Here is an 18,603-nt window from a genome sequence, read left to right on the forward strand (position 1 = left end):
TCAGGTCTCCCTGGCTCAGAACAGACCCCAGCCAGGCCCCTACTGCAAGTGGGAGCTAACTGGGGACCAGGGACCCCCTGCTAGAGGACTCCATGACAGCACAGCAGGCACCTGAAAGGGAACACCAGCCACGTCTGGAGTAGAACCCCTGTCAGGAATGCTAGACTGTCCTAGCAGGTGACAAACCCTAGTGCCTACAGGGCCAAACAAGGGAACCCGAGTGAGCAAAGCTGTAGGTCTAAGCAGGACAATAAGTGGTAACTGATTCTCAGTGAGTATTGGAGAGACAAGAGGGAGTGGTGGGGACTGTGGTGACCTAGGGAAGAAAGCATACCTCCCTTAAGGGGGAAGCTACCCTCAGAAGTGTGGGCCCAGGTTGCCTACATATCCCAGCTTTTTAAGAGAAGTTGGAAGTCTGAACTTCGATGAGAAATTTCCTATTTTTAAACATGAACAACTAATTCAAAAGGTGTAAAACGACATGGCTCACTTAGGGCCCCCGTCAGTCTCTCTGTGCAGATCAGACTGCTATGCAGACCCAAGGCGTTAGCAGCCAGAGGGGCGGGGCTTGCCCAAGGTCCTGAGTGAGAATGTGCTAGAACTGAAGCCAGGCCCAGGGCTCCCCACCCCTACTCAGTGCTCTGCTCTCCTTCTCAGCTAATATCTGTGTTCATGGACCCAGGCTGATGGGGGGCCCTGGGAAGCAGCGTATTGTGCCTGACTGGGGTGTGGTAGAGGGTGCCCTGGGGCCCTCATTCCTAGTCTGGAACTCATCAGAGAAAGTGTTCTCTTGGGCAGTGCTGGAAAGTGCTGAGATAAGTCACTGGACCATCTGTAGTGACTTCCAGCCTATGATCTGTGAGGGCAATGTGGTGGAGGAGGGAGAGCAGAAGGAGGAGGATGCCTTATCATTAAGGTCAGCCATATTCCCCAGATTAAGGGAGGGTCAACAGACAGCAGCAGGGATCATAGGGGTCTCCTTGGTGTTTGGTCCTCAGTGGGCCTGTCCCCTGCGTTCCTCACCACCGCCCTAGGCAAGTTCATCCCTGCGTGGTACCCTGAGCAGGCCCAGGGTCCTGATCCAGTGTCTTTCCATCCACCCATGGGAATCCTGTCCGTCTTTTTAGGTCTCGTCTTCATATACTTTCTTTTCTATCCATCCTCACCAGGTGTGGATTCCTAGGGTCTTGGGGGGACTGGCTCAGCCTTACTAACTGGTGAACCCTGACAGCCCCGTCAGCCTGCATGGGCACTGACGACATTCTGAGATACCCATTTCATGTTCATGAAGTTAAGACTCTTATATCCCACTCTTTAGACCCCAGAACACTTGGGGTGGCAGCAGGGTATCGTGGAGGGTGGGGTTCAGGCTGCTCAGCCACACACACCCTGTTTCATCCCCAGCTCTGCTCCTCCCTGGCTGTGTGTCCTTAAGGACATACAGTGCCAGTTCACAGCTTTGCACGATATAGCATCACATTGAAAGCAGTTTGTTGGTGGCTCTGGGGACAGCCAGCAAAGAGTTAAGACGGTTCCAGCCTCTCCAAAGTCCACGTGACCCTGGGTTGCTGAGCCTTCAGGTCTGTGGTGGACACTCTTCTTCAGACTCATTTTTTTGTTGGTGGCTCATGGAAAGTTTTGGCTCCTTGAGTTCTAGGCCACTCCCTCTGGGGCTAAGGCCTCACTGACGCCGGCCCTGCCCTGGAAGGGCGTCCAGGGCCGTCTGCTCACCCTCCCTCGGATCTTGGCCAGCACCCCCTAGCTCGCCTCTGCCTGACTTCCTGCAGTCTAACCTTCTCCCCAGGACAGAGCAGCAGCTGGCCCCCTCTAGCCACATGGAGGCCTCCTCCCAGCACCCCCATCCAGGATCACTTTTTATTTGTGGGAAAGAAAGCCTTTTCCCATGGAAGTCCACAGCATCTGTGAGCTGCATCCCTTCAAAAATTGTAGTGCCAAGGCCCACTTGGACATCACAGGTCAGAGCCCAGTCGCGGCTCCACCGCTCAAGGCTGTGTGACCAGGCTGAACCTGTTAACTTCCCCTCTCTGAACTCAGTGTCTTCAGATGCAACGTGGGGAGAATAGCTTTGCCCTGGCAGGGGATTAGATAATATAGATGTTCAATGCATATTTAAAAAAAAATGATCAGAGTGCTTAGCAAAACATGGCATGTAGAAACCCTCCAGGTGGGATAGTTCACATGAGCCTACTGTCCCTTGTATAGATAAAGAAACTGAGACCCAGCTCCTGGGTCCAACTACCCAGGGACAAGAAGGGCGGGTGTGGTGTGCTTCGAGCCAGAAACCGGCCAAGATGGAAGCCCAGGGCTTGCAGATACCTTCCAGTTCCATGGCCCCTTGGAGGCTGGGCCTCAGTGTGCCCGTTTGTAAGATGAATGGGTTGGACGGAAACAGTGTGTCTCACAGATGTGCCTCGGGGGAGAGTCCCAGGCAAAAGGGAGCTCTGTGCCTCTGCCTGCTCAATATTCAGCCTTCTGCTAGAGGTCATGCCATGGCGAGCTGCAGGGGGAGCAGAACCCCTTTCTTTGAAACTGGGTTCAGAGAATTCTCTCCTCTTGCAGGATGGAGTTGATGATTCGGAGCCCTATGTATTTTCCAATGAACCTGGATGCCCTGCCAAACCTAGGAGGTAGGGGATGCAGGGCAGGAGTGGGACCGCAATAAAGCCTTCTGGGGCCCAAGCCTTGCTTTGACCTTGACTCTGCTGACCCAAGGTCAGGGTCTCAGCTGCAGGGCTTGGGGTGGCTTGGGAATCAGAGGCAGGGGAGGGCCCGATGGTCAATATTGACCTAGCTGAGTCAGGAGAGTGGGATGGGGAAGAGGCAAGGCTGGGGTGGGGCTTGCTGATAACTGGCTCTTCCAGCTCCCAGTGTGACTGTGGGAACTAGGGAAACAGGGTGCTTGGTGCAGGATTTCCAAACTTCCCAAGGGTGCTCACTAACACTACAGCTGCCTGGAGCCCTGCCCCACTCCGATGTAGCTTATCCTCTGAGGGTGGAGCCTGAAACATCTGTAATTTTAGCAAACTCCCTGGGTGACTGTGGCAACCAGCCCTGTTCCCATATTTGGGGATCATAGGTTCAACCCCACTGTGATAATAATGAGGAAACTGAGGTCCAGAGAGGGAAAGTAACTTACCCAAGGTCACGTGGGGTGGGAGATAATCCCCTCTGTTTCTTGGGGGAAGGAGGAGTCTATCTCTAGGCAGCGCCATCCACACCCAGCTGTGGCCCAGGGCCCAGGAAGGGATGGCAGGGCCGGGCTGCCCAGAGGGAAGTGGCCTTTTAGACCTTGGCAGGCCCAGGTGGAGAAGGGAGGGTGGGGCTCTTCTGGGAGGAAGGACGAGGAGAGGGGGCCATTCCCACAGGACTGGACCTGCCCAGCCTTGCCTTGTGCAAACACTCCCATCGCCTACTGGGTGATGTTTCCTAAGAGATTTACTTCAACCCCGGTCTGGGGAAGGCTATCTCCATAGCTGGGTACCCACTCTTGCCCTGGAAAGGCATGCCCAGTATATTTGGGAATACTTGGCCCTCTGACACTTTTGGCCCCCCTCAGCCTCCTTCCCAACCCCTTCTCCCGCACCCCTTCCTGACACGCTATTCTGAGCTGTCAGCCTTTGCCTTCACTCTCTCCCCACATCTGAACCTGTCAGAGCATCTGCACAAAACCTCCCCAGAACCCCCAGTTGCTTGGCACTTCCAGGTCCAGCCCGCATCCCAGCCTGCCCTGAGTTCTGGTTCTCTGCATGGCTGTCACCCTCTGGAGGTGGCGTCAGGGATTCCTGGGGACAGGAGACAGGTCTCGCTCACCTCTGGGCCCTCCTTGGAGGTCAGCCACCTGCAGCATGTCCTGGAAGGTGTTTGGAGCAGCTAGGATTCCGAATCTCACCTTCCCTCATGCACTAGGCCACCGTGGGCAGGTTCCTGTACCTTCGGCACCACAGGCTCCTCGTTTATGGAATGAAGAGAAAAGTAGTGCCCACTTGAGGGGGTAGGGCACCCATAAAGGAGGTAGGGCATGCCATTGTTATTGCAGAGGTAGGTGTAATGCCCAAGCCTCTACGGCATCCAGTCCTTTGTTCTACAAGCACACATCTGCCAGGGGGCTACTCTACGCAAGAGAGACAATGCCTGCCGCGTGTGGACTGAGCGTGGAAGTAATGCTGCCCCGCCTTCAAGGAGCGCAAAGGTTTGTAGATGCTTGCTTAGATGACTTCCAAGCAGAGGGCTATGTAAGGCGGATAGAGGGGTTGTGGAAGCCCCCAGAAGGACTGAACCCAGGGTATACAGGGACAGAGCAGGATGCTTCCTGGTGAAGATGCCAGAGCTGTGTCCTGAGGGTAAGGAGGTGTTGAGCTGAGCAAGAAAATGAGGGGGAACCAGCCCTGTGCAGCAGGTTTTGAAGTAAATGGGCAGTGAGGTGGTGGAAACTTATGGGTGTAGACAACTGAGACACGAGGCAATAGTTGGAAGGGACAGAGGGTCAGAGATAGAGGGGTTCCTGAGCATCCCAGTCACTATTGCTGGTCGTCCAGAGACAGGGAAACAGACCAGAGCGCAGGAGGCCCTGGAGGGAATGGAGGTCTATGCTCAAGCCCTGGCTGCCTTGCAAGAAGCCTCTTTGCCTCTGAGTCTCATCTTCATTTTTCAGAATAGAACTGGGACAAGACGTGTGATGAAAGATTTGTGAACTATAAAGCGTCACACTTCATGAGATATTAATAGTGTTTTAAGTGGAATTGGTCCTGTTTGAGAGGTAAAGGAGGCCTCTTGAGATCTGTAACCTGCTCCTGTGCTGCCACCTGCTGACAGTTGTCTGCAATAGCAGCCAAAGCCTCAAGCCCTTTCTACTGTCCAGGAAGGAGATCCAACCAAGGCACATGAAGGTGGAGCTGGGAGTTCTGGCACTAAGCTCTAGGGCAAGGGTGCAAATGGAAACCCCCAGGTCCCTCTGCAGCCCGCCCCTTTGCCTTTTTCAGCCTTGGCCTCTGCTCTCACTGTGAAGGTCCTCATGTGTGTGCAAAGGCACATGCCCCATAGACATGCCCCCTGGTCACTCTGCACAGCAGCAGCGAGGATGGACCCCGAAAATGGCTGGTGCAGGAATTCTGGAACCCCGGGATCCCAGGAGCATGGTCTGCAGGGGGTTGTGAGCTCTAGAAGGCACACACACCCTCGGCTCTGTGGAATCCTGGTCTCTTAGGGGGTATGGCTTAGAGCGACTAGTTTATCTGGTGTGCCTAGGACTATCCCAGGTTTAGCATTGAAAGTCCTGTGCAAGCCAGCCGGGATGATTGTGGTCTGAGGAGGGCCAAATTCTCTGCATCGCCACCCTGGCTCTGCCGGAGCAATTTGGGCTGGCCTCTAATGAACCAATGGAGTGGAGCCTCTCACTTCATCCCTCTCTCCTGCCGCATGTATTCGATCCACAGATAGCTTGTGAGTAGAAAGACCCTTCCTCTCCTTATCCCCATCTCCAAACCAATCTCCAGGGGCCCTGAGGCCTTGGGGCTTGTCTGTGAGGTTGGAATGAAGGAAGAGAATGGGTGGGGAGGGACTTCCGCTGGAACAATCTTCTCATTATACAAGAACTCCAGGCCTGGAGAAGAGCCTTGCCCCAGGAGGGAGGCTTTGCTGTTGTCTATTTGTGGCAACCCCTTTGTGCCTGAGAGAAAGCCAGCCCCACCCCTGGCTCTCAGGTGAGAGCATGCAGTCAAGGCATAATCCCACAGTGATTGGCTCAGCCTTGACCAAATTAATCCCATCAGAATGAAGACCTGGGCTTTTATTTTGCAACTGGGGAGATCTAGAGCAGGAAACAAACAAAAACCTCCAAGTATATGCTTGACCAAGACAGGGAGACAGCAAGTGCACAGAAGTTTGTAGCTATTTATTGCACTGAAAACACCAAGAATAAAACAGACGCCCCCTTTTTCCCCTCCCCCCCCAATAGCAGAAAGTTTGAGCAGTGGTCATTCAATTTCACAGCCACATATTTTTTAAAAAAAGAAAAGAAAGAAAAAACTGAAACAAAACCCCAAACAAATAGTAACAAAGAAACCAGCACGGGGAGTCTGGCAAACACATCCCCCCAGAGTGTCTCCCTTTGAAGGGAGACAGGAGGCCATGGTCAGGGTTAGTGCCACAGTGGGCATGAACCCAGGAGAATACTTTCCTGTAAACGTGTTTGCATGCTGAAGCCTAGGTCTTGTCTTGGGTCTGGATTTTTTGCATCTACAGGGTGTTTTGAAGGAGCACAGACTTTGACTGTCTGGTGGGGGTGAGCTCTGGGCCGCTTTGCCTGCCAGTCTCCCCTGCCTGCTGCCTCAGGATCACGTTGGTGCTCTGTGGTCCACATTAGCGGGCTGCCCACCAGTAGGCGTGGTCTTGGGAGTGGGGCCCTCTCAGCCTGGGGTAGGGTCCTGCTACTACTTCCTTGGCACTTAGAGAGGGACACGGTAGGCAGGAGGTGTGTCAGCAAATGAAAGGCAGGATGTTGGTATCTTCCAGTTCAGTTTCCTCTGATGGGAAACCAAGGGCCAGAGCGGGGAAAGGACTTGCCTGGGAATCCCAATAATCCCCAAACCATGGCTGTTGCCCCCACAGTCCACTGCTGACAAGCAGTTGACAGGCACCAAAGAGGGGAAAGAGGGGCAGACAGGGGAGGGGAGGGGACTGGCCAGGCCCAGAATGGGGCAGAAGTCCAGCCAATGACTAACCCTGTCGTTTCTCACAGGTGTATTGGGCTTCACTGCGCCATCCCGTGTGATCCCCCATCAGCCCTGCAACATAGGCTGGGCAGGAATATTTAACCCCTTTAACTGATGGGGAAACCAAGGCTGCAAAAGTGACTAGGCTTAGCCTTGGTAATTGCAGCATCCCCTAGTGAAGGCCACACCCTCACCTTTGGCTTTTGGGGTGGCTGTGGGAGCTGGCAGCTCATACAAGAGGCAGGCGGCTTTGCTGCTGGGATGCTAGGATCACTGGGCCTTACCGGGAAGTCCACCCCTGGGCCTCGGCAACAGGGTTTCTGCCAAGGACAGAGGCTAGTGATCGACTAGTTTGGAGAGCAGGAGGCCTGGGCAGCCTCTTTCCTGGCCTGTAGCCCCTGGCCTGCCTGCCTCACTTGTCCCTGGGGCAGCAGCAGTTGTGAGAAGAGCCCAGCAGACAGCTCACGATTGAGGGGAGAACTCAGAAAGGTCTGGATTAAACATCTGCATCACTCCTGCTCCACCCACCACCCAGGACTCCCCAGAAAGGGTTCAGGGGAGTCACTGCCTCCTCCAAATCCCTGGGGATATGGCTCTTTCTCCCCTAAAATCCTCCAGAGGGGACAGTATCTCATGCTGGCAAAACACGGCCACACAGAGGCCAAAAGCACAGAGAGGCAGCAACATATTTCCGAGTCGGACACTGAGAATACAACCTCTATTATTATTATTTTTTTTGTCCAAAATATGTAGATTGGTTTTGCTGAGTGTTTTTTCTTCATTTCTTTTTTTTTTTCAACATACTTACTGCATATAAAGTCATGCAAAGAAAACGGTGCAGACAGTAGATCCTAGTGGACGTGCCAAGGCTTTCCACATCAGAGTCAATCCCAGGGAAGAGGGCACGAGAAAGGAAGAGAGGGAGACAGCAACGCTGACCCACGGCCGCAGGACCCGGCGGGAAGAGTAGACATTCCAGGGCTCTGCTTGGACCAGCAGACACCGAGGGGGTGGGTAATGAAGACACATGCTCATGAACCGCCCCCAGAGATGGGGGGGAGGGTTTGCTGGGGGTGGCACACAGATTGGGTCAAATTCTGGGAAACATGGTAGTAAGGACACTAGTTGGGGAGGCAAGCAAAGAAAGTCCAATATTTCCATCCTGACAACCTCCCCCTTCCTCTGCCTTGATTTACTGCTTCTTAGCAGCGCTAACATCTGATTCAGTCCTGAAAGGAACCTTGGGACCAAAATGGCAGAGAGGACGTTCCTGCTGGAACTGAGTCCACCTCAGCCTCGGGTGACCACAGGTGACTAAGTCCATCTCAGAGATGGCATTAAGAAAAAAGAAAAAAAAAGACCTAGAACAGAAAAAAGAACTACCCCTCGCCCCTCTTCCCACTTCCTTTCCCAACCCAACCCAACCCTCTTCACAATAATTGAGAGGTCTAGTGATTACATAAATATCCATTAACGCAAAATCCATTTACGAAACACACAGAAGTTTGGCTATAAAAAGGCATGCGGTCCAAGTAGGAGTGATACCTAAACGTTGCTTTCTTTTGCCCCCCAAAAGCAATCAGATTCTCTCCCTCAGAAATGACGAAGCTGGAATTCTCCGGGCCTGATGGAAGGGTGGAATGGGTGGTTAGTGTTAGAGGTAAACATCAGACAAGGAAGGAGGAAAAAGTGGGGGCACCCTGAGAGGCTTTCGCTCCCCACACTGAGGGAGAAGGGTCAGGCAGAGACCCGAGGGCAGGACAGGACGGGAGAAGAGCTAGGGAGGCAGTCTGAGGCAGGAGGCTCCTGGCATCCGCTTCTCTTTCACTCTCTCCTGCTGGGGAGGTTGGCTCAGGGGGTTGGGTGTTCATCTGCCCTTCCCAGGGGGACCCCCAGAAGAGGAGAGATCAGGGAGAAGGTTGACGGCAATGCCACATTCCCTCTGGCGCTGCCCTGCCTTCTCCCCAAGCCCTGGTGAACACAGAGCTGGACATTCTGGCCTATAGCCTAGGCAAGCCAGGCCAACGACGGTCAGGTGGAGGGTCCTCGGGGCCAGCACCCAGGGCACCCAGGCCTGAGGAAGCCCCACCCGGGCAGGGGACAGAGAGAGTGACAGGTAGCAACAGGCAGGGTCATTTGCTCTGAAGACATGATGACTTTTGTGAACAAGCAGGTTTTCTTGATGCAGGTATGAAGGTGATGGTGGCGGTAGTGGGGTGATGTGATTGGGGGAATTCCAGCAAAATCCAAGTGGGAGAACCAGCGGCCACATTCATTCCACGGACGAAGGGTAGATCTCCGCGGAACAGTGCCCCCAGCCTGGACCTTCAACTGTAAGACACGGGATGTGTGGTGGGTAATGCGGGTGCTTCTGAGAGTGCCCCATTTTCCTTGGGCAGCCACCCCTCCCCACCTCCTTAGATGGAGTTCAAACTGTCACCTATGGGACCCACGGAGCCCAGACCCCGTGGCCTTCCAGCAGCCAGGTTCCCCATGTATCCCCCTTCCAAACCAACACCACCCCTTTCCTTTAGATTGTCCTAATGGCAGGTGGCAGGAAGGAGGGGCTCTTACTGGGGCAGGACGGAGGGCGCCCCAGATCTGTGGAAGTGGACGATCTGCCATTTGCCATCGCGGCGGTGCCAGACACGGGTCTCCTCTGACTGGGCCGTGCGGGGGATGCCGCCGGCGTCCAGGTACTGTGTGATGCGGATGTAGGCGATGCAGGCTGACTCGTCACCCATCAGGTGGATGTGGGGGTTCAGGATGGTGGTGTGCACGGGTTTGCTGTTCCTGGACCACACTGCAAACGGGAATGGGAGGGGGCAGAGGAGATGCAAATGGAGGGCCTCCTGCCTCACTGTCTTCACTTCTCCAGCTCCCAGTGACCCTCCCAGTAGAGACCCCTCTGCCTGCCTCCTTTCCAGAGAAGGGGTCTCTGACGTGGTTTGGCTATCTGGGAGTCAAGGCAGGACTTCTAGATGACTAGGTCATATCCCAGCTTAGATCCAATGGATTTCAGACACACCAAATTCTTCAAGCACAAGGGAATGGAATTTTAGAATCATAGGGTCACAGACACACAAGACTATAGGACTAAGAGGATTATAGAATCAGATGACTTTAGACCAGAATCGCAAACCCAGATCCTTACAGAGGCCAGGCGAGAACATAAACGAGGGACTGAGCTAGGTATAAGATGGTAAATGGCTACTGGCCCTTTGCCTCTGGGTCAGGGAGGCGATAGGGAGTGGGGGAGACTGTGGTGAATAGCGCACTGTGTTTCATCTCCAGAGTGCACCCTGGTGGTTGCTATGTGAGTTAGTGGGACCCGTGTTGTTACACCTTCTGACTTTTTCAAAAGGATCTAGAAATGTGGATTTTTATGTGAAAATGCCTCATTTTTCATTATTGGCATCGAATTAAAATTTAAAGCATCATGCAGGCCACATGAAACATATATGCAGTCCAGCTATGGCCTGGGGGCCCCTCACTTGCCATCTCTCAACATGTACAATTATGCAAACTTGGGGAATATTAAAATTGTAAAATCTTAGAATCTTAGAATTGTAAGGATGCTACTGGTGGTCATGGGGTGAGGTCGTGGAACTTTCCAGGGTTAGGGAGAAATGCATAGCTCTTGCAATCTTGACAGAACTGACAAAAATGCCTGAAACCAGCTCTCTCTATGTGAAATATTAGATGACACCACTATTATTATTATTATATTATTATTATTATTATTACTAGTAGTAGTAGTAGTAATTATTTTGGTTCTAGGAACTCCTAATTTTTCAGCAAGCTAGAAAACCAAAGCACAGAAAGACGATGACCCCAGGAAGGGGCTGCACAAGGGTCACTGGGTTCTTGGGTTCTAGAGCCACCCTTATGTTTTTCCTAGGTGTAGCCCAAATGTAGGTCCAAACCCCACAGAGAGTCCATCTCCACCCTTAGAGATGCCAATTCAAGAATCTGTAATATTAAAAATCCCTGGTCCCCTTCCCCACTCTCAGATTCTGATGCCCAGCCAGGTTTGTGAGCCACTGATTTTCTGAAAACACCTAAATTGTCTTTTTTCCCCCAGGACTGCAGACAGCTTCCAATAGTATCCACCCCCTAATATCATAATCACACTCTACCCCAGGCTTAGGATAAAGGACTCAAAATCACTGAGTCTTAGATATGCAGACTAATGGACTTTTACAATTCCAGGCTCTCAGAGAAAATGTAGAGCTTTTTGTGTGACAGGCTTGGGAGATACCTCAGAGGTCAGAGGTCACCCAGTGGCCCTCCTACAAAGTGCAAGAAGGCCTCAGTAAGCATCCTCGACAGCTTCTGGAGGCACTCAAGACCGTCTAGTTCAACATCCATTTAGCAGATCTGGAAACTGAGATCCAGAGAAGCAATCTGACTTGTCCCAAGCTAGGCCAGTTTCTGGAAGGAATGCAGCAGAACTGACTAAAAGAAGTCAGTCTCCTGAGGGGACTCCATTAGGACGATCTACAACAACCCCAGAAGGGACAGAGTTTAGCATTATTGAGGGCACCGAGCCTTACTGTGGTTGGTGACAGCTGGGGTCCTGAGGGGGGATTTGTAAAGAAACAACCATGCTAATGTGGTGTCTCTTGCACAGACTGTAGGCTTCCAACATTCACCCTCGTGGATGGCATGGGAGAAAGGGCCGGGTCCTCCAGCAGGAAGAAGCAGGCAGGAGTGTGGGACTTGGCCCAGAGCGGGCAGTTACTCTGGGTCTTATTCTTGTTGGTCCTTTGATGTGACTAGATGTTCTTGCTTAGAGTCCAGGGGGCAGGTGCTGTGATAGGGCGGACTGCCTGGATGCCGGCTAGGAGCTAGCACTGCCTTCTCTCTGTGTTCTTTCCCCTTTTGCTATCCCTGAGCCTTTAGAGCCAGCTCAGCCTGGTCTCTGCTCTGCTCTGTGAAGATACACGAGGGAACCAGCACCCCCAGAGGACAGACCAGTAGAGAGATGGCACAGAGATCAGACAGGGAGCTCTAGGGTGATGGGGACTGTTGGGTTGCAGCCACATCTCTTCTCACGAGAATTCAACCTCCATTGCTAGCCTTGGAGAACCAGAGTTTGGTTTATCAAGGAAAAATACGACTTCCTTCTTCACAGCTTTTTGGGGGTGCTCTTGAGCCCCTGTATTCTATAAGATTCAGTCAGATTGGGTGCAAACAGACGAGCAGTGTCCAGCGGGGGGCCACTAATGTGCAGATGAGTGGGGAGTACTGCGAAGGGAAGGGCACTGGAGTGAGTCAGGACTGGGGTCTGACACCAACGTTCTGGTTTTCTTTGGACAAATCACTTCGCCTCTCTGGGCCTCAGTTTCCCTTTCTGTGTGATGAAAAATTGGACTAGATCCTATTGGGTTGTCGGAAAAGTCATGACGTATTTTTTCTATGTTTTTCGTTGCAAAAATGCGTCGTGACTTTTCCGACAACCCAATACTTCAGTCACCTAAACACCACCTTTATTTTAGCCATCTACAAGTGCCACCTGTACTTACTTTATTCATTCCAGTATTTCCTTATATCGATTCAATTTATTAATTGATATAAATTTATTTTTAAAAGCTTTCTAGCACAATCATTAATGAACAACCAGTATCACAGAATAAAATTTTAATAAGAAGTCCAGGAAAAATGAAATAAAGTTATGTCATCCTAGCTCCACACTCTTGCCTGCGAGGGATCTGAGCCTGAGACTGCCCCCTGTTTGATGAAGAGGTAAATTAGAAAGTGTTAAAGAGGTATTCAAGACAGACTAGCACCCAACTGAGCCTTTCCCCCTTGATGGAACCAGACATATTGAAAGAGAATTTGGAAAGGGACCAACTTTCTCACTGTGAGAACCAATGCGGTTTTGAGCAGTGCTCACATGCATTGGAAATCATTTAGTGTAGCCTCAGGGGCACACACCTTCCCTTTGGGGGGCCCTGGATATGCCACCTCTGAGGGCCGTTCTCTGGGTCCTGAGCTGATGATCCCAAGCTGTGTATGCTTTGGTTTATTTTTGTCTGTCCGCTGGCCAAGGTGAGACATGGACACAGGCAGAAGCACCCTAGGTCAGGCCTAGCTTCAGACCCCAAGAGTCCCTGGTTGCAAAGCTGCCGGGTGTCTCCTGCGGAGGAGAGGCCCAGAAAGGACAGACATGCAGACAGAGACCTAGACAAACAGGCAAGGCACAGCAGTGTGAGCTCTGGGAAGCTCCTCTTTCCAGACTGCCCACCAACAGGGGGCACTTGCATAACAATGCACTATCTGGGCAGCTGGGGTGGCCCCGGTGTCAAGATGACTGTAACTTGGGTGTGTGCCCTGCTGGGAGGGTTCCTTTATCTGTAAAATCCGAATAAAGGCCCTCTCCAGACCCTCCCCGGGTCATGGGAAACCGAGGGCTGAGAGGGCTCATCACGCTTATCTCAGGTCCCCATCCTCAGCCACAGGGGGACAGCTGGCAGTCACACAGGTCAGGATTCAGAGAGGGAACCAAGATGGTGCCAAACCCTATCCACACAGGCTCTTCCTCTTCGCTGGCTCCTGAGCCGCCCCTGGGCCCTGCCTGTCACCCTGCTGTGCCATCTGGCAGGACAACCGGAACAAGAGCAGACAACAGGCACCCCAGAGAGAAGGAATTGCTCACGGTTTTCAAAATAGAATCGATGGAAGTCCAGGCCCTCGACCAGGTTCCCCAGAGCCTCAGGTTCAAAGGCCGTCATCCCGGGGTCACACATCTTCCTGGGGGGAGGAAGTCAGAGGAAAGAGGGGCTGGGGTGGCCTCTCAGAGCCACCCTCTAATTCAAGGGCCTGGATCTGAGGCGGGTGAGCCTGTGAAATCAAAGTGATTGCACCCACCTCACAGGATCAATGAGGTTGGTGGATGGGAAAGGGCTTGCAAACTGTGCGGTGTGGGGGCATCGCTGACTGGTTGGTGCCATTTAGAACTGAATAGCCTGGGTTTAGGTCCTGGTTCTGCCATTTGCCCAGCAGGTGGCTTAATCTCTCCAAGCAAGAGCACCATGAATGTCGTGCAGAGTTCTGCACTGCACTAGGTGCCAGAGAGGACCATTCGGCCTGGATGCTACTCTCCAAATTGCACCCCGTCCCCACCTCTCACCCAGGGCAGCAGATCCACAGGGGTCTTTTCCTAATTTGTCTTACCAGGGAGGGGACCCTATCCTTCACATTAAAGTGACTTGTGCTCACCAAGCAGGTGTGTCCCTGGAGGGGGTGCATTTTGCTATTTTAAACAAAGGTGCCCTATTGTTAGCAGCAGCCTTCGCTGTGAGCGGCAGTTTCCTCTACTGTAAAATGAGGAAAATAGCATCCCACGAAGCAATGCTTGGGAGGAAGGCGTACAGGGCGTGGCCTGGGAGGCCCTCAGCTGTGTATTTTCAGCACAGTGCTCTCTTCCAAGTTTCAGTCTTCTGACAGACCCTGACAGCCAGGTAGGGGAAGGGAAAAACTGTCTCCCCCACCCCCAGGTCTCCAGGATCTTTTGTGGCACAACATGGACCCCCATGACAATGACAGTGAAGCCAGGGACAGGAAGTACCCCAGGACAAAGATCCCAACCTTGGGGAAGAACTGGAGACACTGGAGGACGGTGTCAGGCCTAGCATTTTCTGAGCTGGACATCATGGTGAGTGCCGGGTACTCTGTCCCTGTTCTGCCCTGACTGTCTTGTCAGTGTGATTGACCCCAGACAACTTGCTTTTCTACTCAGGACCTCAAATTCTCCAGGTGAATTAGCCAGGGGCAGGGGAGCTGTGCTCCAACCATATGGGATGCTCAGGACCCTTCCAGTGGAAGAATCCTCCAAGCCTAGGGGTATGAGCTCTGAGCATCAGGGAGATGGAGCACTCTTACTGAGGAAGCCCCTCTCCAAGAGGTCTCTGGGCATCGCAATCTCCAAAGGGACTTGGAGACCATCTGCTCCAACTCCACTGTATGTGTAGGGAAACCAAGGCTCGTGAGATGAAGGGGCTTATCCAAGATTACACAGGGCCAGACTCAGGGCACCAAGTACCCCAGAGGTCAAGGCAAGGGGTCAGAACCTAGAGAAGGCTACAGATGCCAAAGGAAGTGACTTCATGGCGGGGAGGGGGGTGCTGGGGGCAGAAATAGTTCTGTGAGGCTTAGAGTCCACAGAAGCCACCTCTCTTTTCCTCCTTCCCTGGCTGTGTCCTACCAGAGCCACTCTCAGGCTCTCCCATGGCTGACTTAACCCTTTCTAGGGCTGGCTGCAAAACCTGTTTAGCAGCGCATTTCCGTGCTTTTATGCAACACCCATTGCACATGTGCAGACACGCCTGTGTACACCCCCGGTGCACCCAGTCATAAGTGTGCATGCGTGGATAAATGCATGCACACACACGTACATGCAGCCTCAGTCTCACACCTGCACCTTCCAAGGCCCTTGTTCCTTCAGAGATAACTGGTAGATTTCTGGGGCTTTGCCACCCACTGCAGCTGAAACCCTCCCACAGTGGGCTCCCAAGATTTTGGGAGACAAATTCCAGCTCCTGGGCACAGAAGAAACCATGAACAGGCTGCTCAAGGAGCAAACCCCAACCAACCAGGTTGCTCCTGTATCACCTGAACTCAAGAGGCAAGGGTCATTCTGCCTTAGTTGGCAGATTTTGTCCACCAAAAAGCATACGTGGGGTCCCCAGACCTTGTCAGCCCTGGCTGAGAAATTGAGGTCTAGGCCCAGAATCTTCCGTCTCCCTGGAGCCAGCTGAGGGCAGGCTGGGGGCCTGCTCCTGGACCAGACCAGGAAAGGCGTGGGTGACCACCAGGGGGCGCTCCAGCTCAGCCTTTTGCACACAGCCACCCTTCCCACCGCTGGCCCACGTATGTAAGGGATATCTCATATCACCTGTTTCATTTTATGTTATTTTTGTGCACCTGCCTTATTCCCCAGAGGATTTAAGCTTCCATTTTGAGGTCCTTTTGCTCCTCCGCAGCTCACTGGAGGTACACACCCTATGGATTCCTTTCCACTCCTGCCCAGCTGAGCTCAGAGGTCTGAGAAGGTCCCGAGTGAGGACCTTGGCCCAGGCGGTGAGACTGACGAGGGGCCTGCCTCCCATCCCTCCTGCCCAGCTCATCTCCTGATAAGGCCCATGATGCAGTGGAAACCACCCCCTCTTTCCTTGGGGAAGCAAAGGAGTCTTCTTGTTGGAGCTCCTCCTGGGGAACAAGATATCAGGAGCAGGAGAAGGAACAGGACTGAGATATAAAGAAGCATTGTGGACAGAAAGCTTAATAAAAGCATAAAGTCTGAATGCAAAGCAGAAATATGAGTTCATTCTGATTCACAGCACATGCAGAGTGAGTGACTGAGGGTCAGAGACGAGGACCCCTAAAGTTAGCCATCAGACCCCCTCCCCGAACAACAATCCAGGAAGGACATGCAGGTTGGGCCCAGCCGACTCACGTGTAGGACTCAAAATCTCCATTGCTTATGGCTTCAATCAGCTGCTCTGTCACTTTTATAATTTCCTGTTTCCGCACTGTAAGGCAGGAAGGGACACAGAAATAGTAGAATCGCGATAGTAATGAAGCACCAACTACCATTTCCTGTCCTCATCGTGTGCCAGACCCTGCACTGGGACCTGAGGGACTCACGGAGGTTGTCTCATTTATCCTCACAGTGTCCCCTGCAGGTGGGTATCATTCCTCCCAATTCACAGAAGAAGGAACGGAGGCCAGAAAGGTGAAAAAGGTATGAAAGTTCCCCTGACTACAAAGGACAGAGCCAGGGTCAGTTGGCAGTCCTCGCCTCCGGAAGCATGGGGGGTGGGCATTCTGACACTACGCCTGATTTGAAATCAGCTCTTACCTCCAAAATATGCTTCCCTATCACCTTGCTTTGCCTCCTGAATCAAAACAAGGTCCACTGTGGCCGTTGTTACGAGCAGCCATGAACCAGGGGCTCCCTAGTGCCCCAAACTGGGGATGCGAAGGAAGGTCTTAGGGCTCACGCATCCCCTAGGTCTGGGTGAGCTTTTCGCTCCATTTGGATGTCTATAGGAATCAGGCACTGAGCTTTCCAGAGCTTTCTAGGCATAATGAATCCTCGTTGCTGAGACCTGGCCTCCCCTACCACCACTGAAACGCCAAATTTCTGTCTTTCCAGTACACAGTTCAGTGTCGCTTTTCTTATTAGGTGTGTGATATCCTGAGCCCCAGTTTTCCCATCTGTAAAATGGAGACACCATCACCTCTTGTTCCTTCAGTGCCGAACATATCATGGAAAGAACCCCGGCTTTTAGTACCAGATAGGCTTCCTCTAAATTCCATCCCAGGTCCTTACAAGCTGTGCAACCACGGGCCACAAAGTTGTTTCCCAGTCTGTCAGATGAGATGGTAGTGCCCCCTCCCAGGGTGGGATGAGGGTGGGACGAAATGATGTGCACGAAGCACTTGGAACAAAGCCTGGCACACAGTAGGTACACATGTAAATGCCATGTCCTGCATCCTCTCACACGGTTGTCATACCTGCTCCTCAGAGACACCCTGGGACGTGGGCAGGGCCAGTTTCCCCCACCCGACACCTGAGGAGACTGAGCCTCAGTGATGAAGGAATTTAAAGCCAGGTGTCCTGGATCCCAGCAGGCCAGGCCTCCTAGAAGCCTCACTTGGTTTCCCAGGGGGCAGACCCTCCTTCCTTCCTTCCCAAGGCTCACGCTTAGCTCCAAACCTGGTCAGCTCGTTGACCTATGAGGAAGCCCCAGGTGAGGTAGATGGACACATAGCCCATTTCTCAGCCTGGGAACGTGGGAGAGAGACCACACTTGGCTGAGGCTCTGTCCCTGCCTCTTTCCCTATCACTGCCCATGCCTCCCCACCCCATCTCATACTGGCGAGCTCGCCTCAGATTCAGAGGACACAGAGTCACAGAACATCCAGGCTGGCAGAACCCCTGGAGACCATGGATTCAGCTTCCTTATCACACTATTGGGGAAATGGAAGGCCCGGTAATGGGTTGTGACTTGCCCAAGGATAGAGAACATATAAGGTGCAGAGTTTGTCTCCCAGCCCAGGGCGTTTTCCACAGGACTCGGGCACCCCAAGATGCTTCCTTACATGGGGGGCCCATATGCTTGTCTATTCCCCAACTCAAATTTGAGCTCCGTGGAGGATGGGCCATGGAGCCTGGAACAGGCTTGCCCCCAAAGGCACTCATTACTGAATGAATGAGCGTGACGGGCATCATGCTGTGTGCTCAGCCTCTGGAATCTTGAAGGCTCACAGCACAACTTCACGTGGTTATCATTTACACGTCACAGGTGAGCAAACTGGATGTGAGGGAAGTTAAATAGTCTACACCGGTGGACCAACTACCCAACCAACATTTGTTGCTCCAAAGCCCATCACACTCTCACCCACACCATATGCCCCTCAGGACAGGAGCCCCTGCCCAGCACAGCTCTTGGGACATGGAGGGTGCTCAGCAAACATAGCAATTATCTTCAGTGTCAACCACCACAGTGAATAATGAATTCTTTCTCCGTTGGCTCTGCTAAGAATCACCAGGGCTGGGAATGAGTCCATCTTAGACCATGCACTCTGCCAGGTCACTCTGGGACCTTGCCTGGGGCTGAGGCAGAGGCAGCATGAATGAATGAATGGAGTGGACGGCATCAAACCAGGGCCTGGGGCTGCTGTCTTTCTCCTGTTGTCTGGAGTTGCCCAAGTCACCTGATAGCCTCTGTCTCCCCTAGGAGCCCAAGCGCCTGACCTCCTGGTCAACTTTGCCCTTCTTCGTGGAAGCTGGAGGCTGACGATAGGAAGAAACCCACCCCTGCCAGGGGACACCTCATTCCAGCCTCTCCCACACGGAATC

At 52.8% G+C, this 18,603-nt stretch overlaps 1 protein-coding gene across 6 annotated transcripts in view; it reads right to left on the reverse strand.

Moving 5' to 3' along the window:
- Positions 1–5,890: 5,890 nt before the first annotated feature.
- Positions 5,891–18,603, reverse strand: part of CAMK2A (calcium/calmodulin dependent protein kinase II alpha) — a 60,774-nt gene continuing 48,061 nt past the window's right edge. For 2 of the 6 annotated variants that reach the window (XM_019630069.1, XM_019630070.1), the window contains 4 exons: positions 16,192–16,267; positions 13,393–13,487; positions 9,306–9,534; positions 5,891–9,062 (listed from right to left, as the gene is read on the reverse strand). In XM_019630069.1, the coding sequence (XP_019485614.1) occupies positions 9,059–9,062; positions 9,306–9,534; positions 13,393–13,487; positions 16,192–16,267 (404 nt within the window). In that variant the 3' untranslated portion in view covers positions 5,891–9,058. Of the gene's footprint in view, positions 9,063–9,301; positions 9,535–12,359; positions 12,465–13,392; positions 13,488–16,191; positions 16,268–18,603 lie in introns of those variants that run through there. The other 4 variants (XM_019630072.1, XM_019630075.1, XM_019630071.1 and 1 more) reach the window with 3 other exon arrangements.

The sequence above is a fragment of the Hipposideros armiger genome, unplaced genomic scaffold, assembly GCF_001890085.2.
Source record: "Hipposideros armiger isolate ML-2016 unplaced genomic scaffold, ASM189008v1 scaffold_888, whole genome shotgun sequence".
NCBI classification, from domain to species: Eukaryota; Metazoa; Chordata; class Mammalia; order Chiroptera; family Hipposideridae; genus Hipposideros; species Hipposideros armiger.